Source organism: Microtus ochrogaster, linkage group LG1 (genome assembly GCF_000317375.1).
Source record: "Microtus ochrogaster isolate Prairie Vole_2 linkage group LG1, MicOch1.0, whole genome shotgun sequence".
Lineage (NCBI taxonomy): Eukaryota > Metazoa > Chordata > Mammalia > Rodentia > Cricetidae > Microtus > Microtus ochrogaster.
In genome coordinates, this window is record NC_022027.1 from 31,911,636 (window position 1) to 31,926,504 (window position 14,869).

Sequence of the window (14,869 nt, forward strand, 5' to 3'; positions counted from 1 at the left end):
ACCCCAGAGCCTCCATCCTACAACACCCAACTTTTCAAAAGCCGAGCCTTTTCAGGACATCTCAAAGAGTAAGGCATTCTGGGCCAGGGTAGTTAAAGACCGTTTTTGCCTGCTGCTATTCAACAAGGTCTTAAAACAAAGCTTGGACGTTTTCATCTTTTACTTTTGAATCCCACTTCAGAGCCTTCAAAAACCAGCATGTGGACCCCCGAAAAATATTCTATGCAGGTGACACTGGGACTTAGTGAGGGTAAATGACAGGGCCACTTTAAGGTGTGGCAGTTCCTGCCAGGGAAGTGCCACGTAAGTAGCGGGGCTGGGTGTCACTTGACATTCAACAGAAGTGGAAGTAGCGGTGGCTTTGGCTCTAATTGCTTAATGCTCTTGAGGAAGTGCCGGCAGGAGCCTTGCAGCCTTGGTCACTGCCTGGCCAAGATCCCAAGGGGTCGCTGGTGGAGCCCCGGAAAGATGCCGGGAGCGTCAATCATCCAAGGCCAGCTACCTGCCCGGCGCGCCGGGTCCAATGGGAGGAGCGCGCGAGCCGCACCTCAACCTGCCGGAAACGTCACGACGCCGAGGCTGACGTCGGGCCAATGGGAGGCCTTCCTGGCCAGGGGGCGGGGCCGGAGGAGTTGGGCCGCGGAGGCAGTTGGAGGAGTGTGTGGGTTCTCCTGCCCGGCAGCCGCGGAGTGCCCGCCGCTAATCCGTCCCGGTCACCGCGTCCCGCGTGGTGCAGGCTGCCCCGCTGAGCGGCGGCGGGAGCTGACGGACGCACCTCCCGGCACGCCAGGCTCGACGCTTCCCTTCGCCCGCACTTCCTGCAGCAGCGCCGTGCCGGCTGGGCGGGAAGGATGGCGGCCCGAGGGAGCTGCCGGGCGCCGACGCGACGGCTGCTCGTGCTCCTGCTGCTTCCGCTGCTCTGGGCCCCGGTCGGGGTCCGCGCCGGCCCCGACGAAGACCTGAGCCACCGAAATCAGGAGCCGCCGGCGCCCGCCCAGCAGCTGCAGCCGCAGCCCGTGGCAGTGCAGGGCCTCGAGCCGGCCCGGGCCGAGGTGAGGGCCGCGGCTGGAGGATACGGGGCGGGAGAGCCAGGAGCCGGCCGCCGGGTACCAGGCTCCGCCGCTGGCGGCGCCGCCCTCTTTCCGAGGCGACTGGGGGAGGGGAGCCGGCCCCTGCTAGCTTCGCTGGAGGGGGAGGGTGTTCGACTTTTTTCCCAGGCGCGGCCTGGCCTCGCTTGACTGCTTGGGGGGAAGGGAAAGGGAGAGCCCAGCCGGGGGTCCCCAGTGGTCCCCAAGATCCCCGGGATCGACGTGCTTGCTCCGGAGTCAGCGTTCTGCTGATCAGATGTGCCGTACTGGAAAGACTGGAAATACTCATCCGGAGTAGAAAGTTTTTAGCACAGAGCAGCTGGGAGACTTTAGCTTGTCAAAGGGTCATCATCACACATGATCTTCCACATCATTGTGGAAGCAGTCCAGTCGGAGATGCTCACCCAAGCTCAGCTTGGTTCTTTGCCAAATATGGGTCTAGAGATCATGCATTGCTGGCCTTCCTTTTTAAAAACCGTGCTTTGGCTTGAGGGAAGTGGCCCTTAAAGAACGCAGAGACCTGTGTCTGATGGTAGAGTGGAGGATTCTAAAAACTACATTTACGTTCACCACATAGATATAGATTAACCTTTTAATCTATGGTCGTAGAATTTCTCCTTTCTAAGACACTCTTCTTTGTTTTGAGCGCTCTTATTTCCAGTTTTGACTCATACATTCTGGAGTTTTTAGTCTGTCAGTAGGGTCCATTTTGGCATTCAGTTTCCTGCCCCAGTCTATCCCCCTAATTCACTGAACTCAAAACTCTTAAGAGAATGGCTCTGTTCTGACCTCAGCCATATGACAGGTTGGATATTCACGTTTCTTCATCACCCAGTTCCAGCCAATCTCTAGGTCTTTTAGGGACCCACCACACCCTCCCTCTTTTCTGAAACCGCCACTTCCAGATCTCTGAGACCTGGAGAGCATGTGCTCTCTTGCCAGTCCCTCTTAAACAAAGGCCTTGCAACAGAATTCGAGCTTGAAGCCTGCGGGTCAGAACCCTTCCCATCTTCAAGAGCCAACAGAAACCTCTGGAGCCTTTCCCAAGCTGCTCTTCGGAAGAGATCATTCTCTGAGTAATGGGTGTTTTCATTTCCCCGCGGTTCATATTACACTGGCCTTTCCCGGATTTTGTTTTCTATGCAGTTACCGGGAGGTGGGAATGTCTGCGATTCTGAGTTTGCCTTTACACAGCAAGTACTTTCCAAGAATCACCTGCCCTGAGTGTAGTAATCGGTTTTAAGAAATAAGGAAAGATTCTCCTTACTGGAAGTGCTCAGGAAGAAGTTAAATCAATAGCCACCTGTTAGGCGATTTCATTGGTGTGACGTTAAGATTTGGGGAGTTGATTTCAGCCATATGTGGCTGTTAAGCAGGTAGAGCAGGTGACATTTCCTGGTTGTGGATGGGGCGGCCTAGGTTTGGGTGGTTTAATGTCCATTATCCCAGCCAGAGTTAGAAGCCAGATCCTGCTTCTCATCTCCCGGGTGCTCTTAGCAGTTCTTAGCCTTTTGTTTAATTCTAATGCATTTTAGTGGTTGCTGGATTGTATATTGCTGTAAGCCTTTGATCTTGATGACTAATACCCCCTTGCCTCCCTCCCTTTGAGGGACTTTACTATTTTATCTATTCTTAATACTTGCAGTTCTGACTTGGTTTTTTAAAACTTGTATACATGTTGTCTGCCCTTGCAGCATGTTAATGTCTAGAGAGTGTTGTTATCTTATTCCTCTTGGTCTCTTTCCTAAGACCTTGTTTTTTTTATTTTTGTATTTTATTACTTGTTGGCTAAGTAATTTTCTAAGAGGAAGATCTAAGATTTTACATTTTAGTTCCTTTCAGGTTTTAAATACCTTTATGGAAGATGTGTAAAATGAACTCGAGCAGGAAAAACTATCTTAACAGTATACATCCAGGCTTTTACTTGCTAAAGGGTTTACTAGGTGAAGTTAAGGAAACTCAGCTTCATCCTCTGCTGTGATTTTATTCATTAATGGACTGGTTTTAACTTAGAAATTGAATTGCAGTAGATTATACAGATGTTAATGCTGGGACCCTTGTAAAGTTTAAAGTACAAGTGCGTGCATATGCACAGTCACACACATATGCACACATGCTCAGTGTGTGTGTGTGGGGGGGTCAGGCGTGTTTGAAATAAAGAGTAATAAATTGCCTCTGATTGCAGTAAGATTAGATGGCCCATGTAGAAGTGGGAGTCACTGGCTCTCAGAAGCCAGGGGCTGTAGTTCTTTGGCATAGAGGATTTGGTGGAGCGGGTTTTCCCTGTCCTGTCTTCTACCTGCACTGCCTCCGCCAACCGTAGATCAGCAGCATCGCTGCCATTCAGATGACTGCATTCATGGTCTGGCTGGTCTGTCCCTACTCTACACATCTTCTGAACCAGCTCCAAAACGCTGAGTCATGAACTTTCTTCTTCGTGTTCATCATTGAGCCTGCTGCCACATACTTCAGCATCAGAAGCCTACTTTAAAACAGCGCCCCCCACCTCCCGGGAGTGAAATAACCAAATGCAAGAGTGCAATTTATGAATGTATAACTTTCTAGGCATTTCATGGTCGCTGTGGTCATTAACAATTTTTAAGGCAGAAATGGTAGCAGGCACAGTTATAGTTAGTTACTGCAGTCCTTTGAGGATGCTGGAGATAATCTTACTGTGTTAAGGTCACAGTCTGTTGGCCTCACTTAAGTGGTCTTATGGATGTCTGATTTTACAGCTAATGGTTGGAGGGAAAGTGCAGACACTCTGGGTTTTGTCTTAATATTTTCATAAGTATTGGTGTTCTTTTCCATTAGGAATTGATGATTTACACTTAGTAGCAAAACTCTCATTTTAATTATATTTTTGTATAACTTTTTGCTGTAGCTCAAATATTTCTTACAGTACTAGAATACATTGAAAAATTTTCTCCTTCATGTTTCTTAACTGTTTAATAAAAGTATCACTTGCATCTGTGTGACATAAATGACCAAAGTACAGTTTAACAACCATATAAGCCAGGATTCATATCTGTTGAGTATCTGGGTTTCAGCTGACTTTGCAACTATATGCAGTAGTAGTTTTAAAAGGATGAGATATTTAAATTTAACCTTTGAGGCCACTGCCTCAAGTTGAGAGTAGACTGGGAAAATCTTGTCTTCTTTGGCAGGTGTTTGGGTGGAAGAGACAGCACAAACAAGTGGCTGTATCTTACTGGGAGAAGTGAGCTGGCAGAACTTCAGACGGGGCTTTTGTGTTGAGTGTTCTTTGTCTTTAGAACCTGGTTAGGAAGAAGCCAGGTGGTGATGTACAGTTGTCCCAGCCCTCAGGAGGTCAAGGAGGAGCAGAGGGGTTCTCTTTGACCATACAGTCATGAACAAATCACAGTTTTTGTGCTCCAGATAGTGACCTAAGTTTGCTCTTATTTTTTTCTAGTTCTTCCTGGGCAGAGTATAGATGATAAATATTCTGAAGTTGAAGAAACTATTCTGGCTGTGTAGCACTGTTGGTAGACCTACAAAAATCTTGTTACCCTCCTACCCAGGTTCATGTTTTCACACCACTTCTTGCTGTTCTGGTACATATTTGCTGTGAGTAAACCTCTACAGAATCGTTTGTTTTTCCCATTTTCATTAAACGGCATTCTTCCTCCATACTGTCAGACGCCCAGATCAGCCTCTGCATGGCTGTGACTGACACTTTAGGCTGTGACGACTGTTTCCCATAGTGCCCTCTGCCTGAAATAGTGCTTTGGTACTCCATTTATTTGGTGTTATGTCAGCAAAAGAACTCTATTAAGAAAAATCAGTAATATTAAGTGTGTAATATGCTTCAAATATATAAATACATAGTAGAATGGCAATGTCCGTAAACAAGTTGCTAAATGTTAATAAAAAATAAATTTAAAATATATACTCTTAATAGGAGTCAAATGTAACATTAGTAAAAATAAAAGAATATTTAGATCATCTAATGAAATCATCCAGAAAGGTTTAGACATTGCAATGAAAACTTGTAATGAAATGCCTTCATCTGGCCATGGTGGCACACACCTCTATAACCCCTGGATGGAGTTTGGCTCTGTTGGTACATATTGCTCTGTTACAGATCCAGCTGCATAGCAAGATGCTGCTCCTACCCAATCTCTAATTGGGATCTTTTAGTGCTGGCTTTGTCTGCAGGACCATTGTTTTAGGTTACGTAGCTTTTGGCTTTTTGTCATTTGCACACAGTGATATTTCCTAGAAAAACCTGTTCTGACTCTGTCAGTAGTGTTGAGGCTGAGCTAGTCCTAAGTGTAGTCCCAGATTCCATTATCTCACATGGTGTCACCTCTTATTTAATAACCTTTTATATATCTTTTTTATTATACGCACACACAAAATCTGAAGGGGTGGAATCAGTTTTTAGCAGCAAGCTATAGGTCTTGTTTCCATGTAAGCATCTTCCTAGTTTCATCATGAATAAAAGGAGAATTTAGTAAGTCATGTTTGTGTTCATTAAATTCTACAGTTAGAATTGGTTAAAATACAGTTTTCTCTCTCTTTGTTGTCATTTTCTCGTGAGGATAATGTTATGGTGACGCATACCCATAATCTCAGCACTGGGGAAGCTACAATAAGAGGTTTCAAGTTGAGTGCAGCCTAGCCTATATAGAGAGACTGGTTCTCCAGTAACCAGTTTCTTTTTTCCTTCCTTCCTTCCTTCCTTCCTTCCTTCCTTCCTTCCTTCCTTCCTTCCTTCCTTCCTTCCTTTATTTTATTTTTATTTTTTGATTCTTCATCTCAGACAGCTAGAAAGATGGTTTATTGTACACGAGTTACACTTGGCCACAAGTGAGAACAGAACCAGTCCAGAATGCCACAGGTCCAGGGCAAAGGGCCAGTAGGAATGTTTTGGTTGTCATGAAGGTAGTCAGGTCTCTAGGTGGTCTCTGTGAGCAGATGGCGAGGTTCCAGGGTCACTGAAACTCATACTGACCGTAGCACACAGTCCAACAACTAGTACCAGCGTCCCAGCCTTCAGCATCTCTTACTTGGGCTCCTTCAGCCTTCGTGGGTGAACAAGCTAGTTTACTTGCGCCTCTGCCTCATCTGCCGTCTCTGGCTCTTCAGCCTGCACATTCGCTTCTTCCTCCACTTTGCTCTCATGGCGCAGGAGTTTCAAGGGAGATGGCCCCAAATGATCAGTTTCTTTTTATTTATTTATTTAGAAATATTTATTTATTATGTATACAATATTCTGTCTGTGTGTATGCCTGAAGGCCAGAAGAGGGCACCAGACCCATTACAGATGGTTGTGAGCCACCGTATGGTTGCTGGGAATTGAACTCAGGACCTTTGGAAGAGCAGGCAATGCTCTTAACCTCTGAGCCATCTCTCCAGCCCATGATCAGTTTCTTAAATGAGGTATTACATGCAGAGTTCTGTGAGTGTGTGTCATGTGAGGGTGTGAGCACAGGTGTGCCGTGGTATGTTTATGGAGGTGACAGGACCACTGGTGTTCGTCCTGGAGTTTCGCCCTGTTTCTGGAGGTGACAGGACCACTGGTGTTCATCCTGGAGTTCCGCCCTGTTTGAGACAGCCAGGGGCTCTTGTTTTATGCTGTGTTTGGCATGCTAGATGTTCTGCAAACTTGTGGGATTATCCTCTTTCTGCTTCCCATCTTGGAGGAACACTGAGGTTCTAGGCCTGTGCTGCAGCCTCTGGCTCTGAGTGGGTTCTGAGATCTAAACTCAAGTCCCCATAGTTTTTTTGTGACGAGTATGAACCGATCTCTCTCCCCAGCTCTCAGCAAAGATTTTTGTTATGTTTAAGTGCAGGATGTTGGTCCTGTGTTTCAAGATGCAATTTGTGTTTCACATATTAAAATACTGGCATAGAGCCCCGTGGCAGTGGCACACACCTTTAATCCCAGCATTTGGGAGGCAGAGTCTGGCGGATCTGTGAATTTGAGGCCAGCCTGGTCTACAGAACGAGTTCCCAGGACATGCTCCAAAGCTATACAGAGAAACCCTGTATTGGAAAAAAAACAAAACAGAACAAAACAAAACAAACCCAAAAACCCAAACCAAACCTGGCCTAATAGTGTATCAGGAATACTATGAGGAAACCCCCAATATTTGGTGTCCTGTGGTGAGATGTGTGGCAGAGGAGTGGAGTGCCAGAATTGGAACTGCGCTACCTTCCAGCTGTACCCTGTCATCTCCGTGTTGGCGTCTGCGCTCTTTCTGCCCTTTCCATGTTGCATCAAACTCATCCTTTCGCGGTGTTGTGAATTGACCTCAGGATCTTGTGTCTGTTGGGAACTGCTCTACCATTCAGCCACATCCCAGCCCTGCCCACCTTCTGCGCTCCTCTGACCTCTAGTGCTTTCTTCCTTGATTCTCTTATTTTCCTCCTTTCCATTGTTCTTCAGCTCCACTTCCATAGCCAGCTCCTCCTATTCTGAGGAAGGAAGAAGAAATAATGAGGGACCTTTACTAGCACTGCCCGGCCCCATTGGTTTCTGTTCTGCTGTTTAGAGACCACTTCTACTGGACAGTTGGCTGTCAGCTAATCTTTGATCATGGTTCCTGCCATGCCTTTATATCCTTTTGAGACTTACATATAAAGAATATAATATGTAAGTAATATATAAAAAGTACTCAGAGCAGCTAGTGTACTCACCTGCCGAGCCTTCTTTCCAGCCTTCACCCATCATTTTGAAGCCCACTTGTAACCTAGCAAATTAGGTCCAGAGATCTTTTCCTGCTCTCATTTGACATGGCGAGCTACTCTCTTAAAATTTTAAGTCTAACACCATCATGGCAATATGATTGTAGAAAAATGGGTTAAGTTTTTTGTGCCCAGGTTAAATTGTGATCACCGCTTTTATGATTTTTTTGCTTATCAAATGAAATGATGTGAAAATAATCTGAGCTCTTCTTAGTAACTTAGGGACCTACTTAGTCCCTAGTAGTTGCTACACAGTAAACAGCAGCCTTTTTATTTCTGTTTGCTTTCTTTCCTTCTTCTACCCCTACCCCAAAGTAGGTTTTCTAAGCCCTCCCCATACCCCAAGTTCTGCTTTAAAGAGATGTTTCACAAGGATTTGACAGTTGTGAAGACTGACCTGACAAGTTAGTTCTCTGTAGATAGGTTATCCAGCCGACAAGCTAATTTCTCTCAGGCCTGGCCTCTGGTTGGTTTGGCCGCTGCACTTTGCGCTTTGTAAGACCTCCACCTTGGCCTTACAGCCTTGCACATGATTGCATGTGCTCTGTACATTATTTCAGGTAATCTGTTACCTGAATTGTAACCACGTCTGAAAATTGCCCCATTGCCACACCACACTGAGTGTGCACAGCTCGGGAGGCGGCCCAGCTAAGACATCCATAGAACCGAGCGCTTCAGCTGGAAGTAGGGAAACCCGAGCACCCGTGGTACATTGGAATACTGGGAGACAGCCGCACTGGGGCCGCAGATCAGTCTCTGGGGCAGAAAACAGTTTCACTAAGTGAAGCCAGCCCACGTGGAGCATGGGCTCATGCGTGTTCAAGGCCTGTTAAACTTCTGTGTATAGGAACCCAGAAGCACACCAAATACTCAGTGATGACCTTCTGAAACTATTACTGCTCTTTGGGCTTTTTAGTACTAAGGTTCTCCCCAACCCCAGAACCCCAGGTAGTGTATATGAAGAGAAAATGTGACTGTGATTTGACTCTGCACATTAAGCCTTCCGGTGGGTGTGTGTATTGTTTGCATGGCCAGGAGAAGTTGCAGGAGTCAAAGATTTCTGTTTAGATTATGCTTATTTAGGAAAGCATGACGCCCTAGGTGACTGAGAGAAGATATGGAGATTTAGAAAATTAGTCTAACACTTTCATATTTTATTCTATTCTACTAATTTATTTATGGTTTTTTGAGACAGGGTTTCTCTATGTATTTCTGGCTGTTCTGGAACTCACTTTGTTGACCAGGCTGGCCATTGAACTCACAGAGATCCGCCTGCCTCTGCCTCACTGAGTGTTAGGATTAAAGGCGTGCGCTGCCACTGCCTGACTTTTTTTTTTTTTTAGCACTTTCATATTTTGAAATACGGTTTTTGGATGCAGATCTGTAGATTAATATATCAATATAGTAAGACATCCATACCTTTTTTTGAGCACTCTGCAGCATCCCCCTTTCTTCTTTTATTTTTTTAGCATCTCATTTTAAGTGTTAAAATATAGCCAGTCTCATTGGATAGAACAGCACTCAGGAATAAAATGAAGAGGCAGCTGTGTCCATGGTACCAGGTGTCACCGAAGGAGGCAGAGGGAAGGCAGTGCCAGAGCTCTCACCTTGGTGTGTGTGGAGTGGAGTCAAGTTCAGGAGCATGAGGTTTGAAAGTCATAGGTAACCTGGGCATGCGGTGGTGGTTTAACTTCCCCCTGTGTTCTCTCCATTTCTGGTGGACAAGACCCATGTATTTCCTAAGGTTCATTTTTGTGGTCTTTAGCCATTTGCCTTCTCCCCTGGGAATTTCATCCCCTTGCAAACAGCCCTGGCTAATTTAGGCTGCTGGCACCAGGCCTATACCTTGTCTGGCCTAGCCTCATCTCACAGTCCGCTTCTGACAGTCTCTTGGAAACCTTCATGTGAAACTGCTTGTCACTCACATTGAACATGTCTGAATTACACCCCTTGTTTTGATTTTTCTTTTCCCCATAGCTTTTAGGAACATAAATTGATGTGGGAGCGTCATATATCAATCTGTTGATTTCATTGGCTAAGCAATAAAAGAAACTGCTTGGCTGGCCCTCATAGGTTTAAACATAGGTGGGAGGAGTAAACAGAACAGAATGCTGGGAGGAAGAGGAAGTGAGCTCAGACTGACAGCTCTGCTCTCTGGAGCAGAGACGCCATGCTCCTGGCTCCTGGGCGGACACGGGTATAGCTCTGCTCTCTGAGACACATGCGATGAAGCTCCGACCCAGGATGGACGTAGGCTAGAATCTTCCTGGTAAGTGCACCTAGGGGTGCTACACAGATGATTAGAAATGGGCTAAATTAATATGTGAGAATTAGCCTAGAAGAGGCTAGATAGAAACGGGTCAAGCAGTGATTAAATGAATACATTTTGTGTGTTGTTATTTCGGGCATAAGCTAGCCAAGCGGCTGGGGTGCTGGGGACGCAGCCCCGCCGCTCCTATTACTACAATGAATATATCAGGCAGCCAGGCAAAAAAATAACTTACCACCATCCTTAATTGAATCCTACACTTCCTAAAACCTATTGTGTCTTTTTCTTTCACGTGCATATTTTTTCCTTCTCTGAGTAATTTCACCATCCTCTTAGGCAGTTTACCTTTGAGAGTCCCAGTAGCAGATGTTCCCTCACTGCCCTGATTATTAGCCACAGTGAACTTTCCTCTTGGCTCTGAGTTGGATTATCATTATCATGGACACTTTTCTTTTGGGGTGCAGTTTTTTTCAGACTGCAGGCCTTTATCCAGTGGCTTACTCTGGGGTCCTAGAACAAGCGTTATTCTTTCTCACCATTGGGCAGGATCAGGCAGAATGCATACACTCTGTACTTTCCAGTCAGCCGTTCCAGGGGTCTAGTCCTAGATCCTGTGGGACTCCAGAAAGAACTCCGAACCCAGCTCCGAGCTCCCCGCCCTTTGGGTGAATAAGTGCAGAGTGTGTCCTTTCTAGTGGGATCTGCACGAGGCCTGCCACAGCTCACAAGGAACTGATGCCCTGCTGGAGTAGCAGGTCAGGGGACAGTTCTTGGGAGGGGCTGGAGGCGGGACTCAGCTGTTGAGAGAAGGTACTGCCCTTGTGAGGACTCAGGTTTGGTTCCCAGCGCCCGTGAAGGGTGCTTCAAAGCCGCTTGTGACTTCAGTTCCAAGGGATCCAGCTGCCTTGTCTAGATTCTGTGGGTGCCTGTCCTCACACGTGTGCATATGCTCGCACACACACGGGTACACACACACAGTTAAAAATACATTTTCCAAAGAGGTCTTTGAAGTGATGCAAACCTGGGTCATGATGGCAGAAACAGAGGTACGGAAGGCTGTGTGGGGCGAGGTGTCGCTTTGCCTTCTCATACTCTGTGGCTCCACAGACTGGATTCCCACTGACCGGCTGGTTTCTCTGAGTAAAGTTCTGTCGGAACAGCCCTGCTGTTTCATTTCTTAAAGTATTTTACAGCTGCTCTGGAGTTACAGCAACAGAGTTGAGTAATTCCCACAAAACTATCCAGCCCACAAAGATTTGAAATACTTGGCTCTTTAAGGAAAAGTGGCTCAGCCGTTCTGGTTCTGATTTCTGGCTCTGGAAATGCCCACTGTTTCTTGCGATCTGGGGTACATTTACCATCATGTACATAACTCCCTTTCTCCCTGTATGTGTTACCTTCATATGTAATACAGATTTCATCTGAAGTATCTTAATAGTTTTTTTCAATATTAGTATTTATAGAACATTCTTGTTCATAATCTTGAATTTCTTAAATTACAACTATGTGTGTTTGTTTATGTGAGTGTATGTGGACCACATCACACTTGTGGAGGTCAAAGGACAACTTGTTGAAGAAGTTCTCCTTCTTGAGGGTCGCAGGGATGGAACGCAGGTTGGTAGGTTTGGAAGTCAGTGCCCTTACTGCTGATCCATCTTGCCAGCCAGTATATTTTATGTACCGCTCATAGGTTCCTGTTGATTGGACACTTAGCTACTTTGTCTCTTTGATTTCATTAGTAATATGTTTCCACTACAAAAATGTCAGCTTCCCAGGGTTCCTGGCCTCACCTTTGTGGCTCTCACCCCTTCTGTGGTATATTGTCACTGTATGAATATGGCTAGATTTCAGGGACCTGGAGTGCAAAGGGCTAGAGGCCTCATAAAGCTTGCTCAAGACATTTTCTTAGCTGGGTTTGAGGAGCCCGGACGAATGGGGCAAAATGAAGAGCACTGGGAAAGGAAGTCTGAGTGACTGAGGCTGTGGTTAGCAGAAGCCCGGAAAGTGCTCAGGCTACACTGCCCATGACCTATCCGTGAGAAAGAATCAGCACATGGATACCACTTTAAAAGTAGTATGAAAAAATGTTAGAATACTTCATGGCAATTTAAAAATATTGCTTATAAGTTAGTGGTGATTGGGTGCATTGAGTTAAATTGATCTCTCAAATAATTTTACCTGTTTTTACTTTGTATAATGTATAATGGGTAGTTTAAACCAGAAAATATAAAAGTAAATTATGAAGCTAATTTTTTTAGCTTGTGGTGTTTTGCACTTAGCACTGCTATTCTGAGTTCTTTGGGAGAAAGGTTTATATTGGGAACTGGTGTGGTTAGCTTAGGAGTATTAAATAGATACAGGTAGGGTTTACATTCTAGGCCTGAAACACTCTTGACAGTGATACTGATTTCTTTTAGGTTTATTTTAAAGCTAAGAACAGAGCATAAGATAAAAAATGGAGGTGGGTCACACCTACTGCAGAGAAACCCCCCGCCACTGTCTCTTCCCTTCCCTTCACTCTTTCTCTTCTCAGTTGCCCAAGACTCGGCCCATTCTGGCCAGCTGAATAGAAACACTACCTCTACCTCTTTTCAACTGAACAATGGACCAGCAACATAAACAGAAGCATAGCAACAGTGGCTGAGTAGTGAAGGGACGTGGAGTAGTTGGTCCTGGGAAGGTTGGTGAGCTGGTCCTGTGGTGTGGTGTAAGACATGAGGGCTTGTTGTGTGCCAGGTGCCATCCCTCCTGAGGATCTCCCTGAAACTACAGTTCTGAGCCATGGCTGCCTTAATGGGCGGATGACTGAGTCAGGTCATGTTGGTAATGCTTTGGGTGTGAACAGTCTGCTCTAGAGCTGTGGACCTAGACACTACTAACTCAGTGAAGGCCGGCCACACCAGCCAATAGATGCTAATGCATCATTTTCTGATTCAATTAATAGTTCATGTTTTAAGAAATGGAGATTTTCACACATGAGTCTATTGTATTTGCATAATTCTACCTCTCCCTCTACCCTCTCTGACTGCTGAACCTACTGAGTCCACTTAGTGCTGTTGTCTGCAGTTCTGAATACTAACCTGCCATCCACAGGTCAGTGCAGCTTGACCCTCAGCAAAGAGTCCTTTCCGTAAGACAGAGACCATTGCAGAGACTGAACTGGACAGAGAATAAGTGACTGGGTGGCCCTGCGCCAAATGGGACATCTGCAATACTTGATTCTTAGAAATCCTGTTGTCTTCACAGCATCCTGATCCCTCAGTTTTGGCCATCCAGGACTGACTTAATAAACACTTTTAGTCTTCTTTAGTCTTCTGTGTAGAAAAGTTTTGAGAATATGGAGGATTGTGTTTGTTTTACTTTGTTTCATTTTAATTTTTTATTATTTTTATGCATCTATGTATGTGTGTACCTACATACATCTGTGTGTGTGTGTGGACATGCACATATGCATAGAGGTCAGAAGGTAGCTTGGAGGAGTTGGTTCTCTCCTTCCACCCTGAGTCTTGGGCGTTAAACTTAGGTAGTCAGGTTGGCCACAAGGACCTTTACTCACTAAGCCATATGCCGGACTCACCCTTAAAAGTATTTTGAGAGAGTGAATGTATGCCCCATTCGTGCCTGTGGAAGCCGGAAGAGGGTGTCTGATCCCTTGAGTTGATTTGAGAGGCCTTGTGTAGATGTTGAGGACCAAACTTGAGTCCTCCCGCAGAGTATCGAGCCATCTCTCCAGCCAGCTCCCCCTTTAGTGTATTCTCTGGGCAAACTTGATTCTTTATTTCATAGGAGAACAGACTAAATAACCTGGCCAAGGACTTAAGTCTTAGAAAGCCATGAAAATATGAAGCGTTTATCTCTACTGTTATTTGATTTAAAATGCAAAATTTTCTCTTTTTTGAGCTTTAGAGCCAGTGATCTTACGTGCTGTATATTACTCCTGAAATATTTTTTGGACATAAGATCCTGAAATTTTGTGAAGTCTTTTCATATAAAAAAAAATCTAGCTATGTGGTGGTTGGTGCTTGTAATTAACCGTAGGACTTAGGAGGAGGAGGATGCAACAAGATGGTGACTTCCAGCCTCTGTCTCATAAGGAGGGTAGTGTGGGGAAGAAGGATGGGGTTCCAGCAGGAAAGTTAGGTGTTTGGGACGTCCTAGTTGAAGTGCCTATGTCTCATGGAAAGCTTCATGCTCACAGACTATTTATTGGGCCAGGTATAAGCTTATTTTAAAGGAGTGTAACTAGAACTAAGGTGCTGAAGGAAAGAGCCTGTACAGCGGTGCTTGCTGGCTGCGGGGACCACAGAGGGTTTCCTTGTTCTGGCTCAGAGTCTCCCCTAGTCTGCGCACTCTTACAGTCTAATCTTGCCTGTAGCAGCTGAAGTCAAGTTTATGTCATTCATTGAGGAATAGTGTACACAATAACAGTGGAAAATGTTACATATAGCATAGCTAGAGCCACATGAAAACTTTCCCAGTTACTGAAACCGAGACACACTGTCCTTCCTGGTATTCATCTGATTACCTTAGCGTCTCAGTAGCGAGCCAGGAACGAATCGTATTAGATTTCACGTCTGTGCTGGCTGCATAAAACCCCTGCTCTGTAACCATCCTTTACAGGTTCTCTCTTCACCCTCCCTTCCTTTTTTCATTTTTTATGATCTCTTAAAACAGAACAGGGGCTGGAGAGATGGCTCAGAGGTTAAGAGCATCTTCCAAAGGTCCTGAGTTCAATTTCCAGCAACCACGTGGTGGCTCACAACCATCTGTAATGAGGTCCTGTGCCCTCTTCTGGCCT

At 45.5% G+C, this 14,869-nt stretch overlaps 1 protein-coding gene across 1 annotated transcript in view; it reads left to right on the top strand.

Moving 5' to 3' along the window:
* Positions 1-639: 639 nt before the first annotated feature.
* Tmem165 (transmembrane protein 165) overlaps positions 640-14,869 on the top strand; it is a 31,135-nt gene continuing 16,905 nt past the window's right edge. The window contains exon 1 of the mRNA XM_005359367.3: positions 640-1,052. Coding sequence (XP_005359424.1) covers positions 852-1,052 — 201 coding nt within the window. The 5' untranslated portion in view covers positions 640-851. The remainder of the gene's footprint in view (positions 1,053-14,869) is intronic.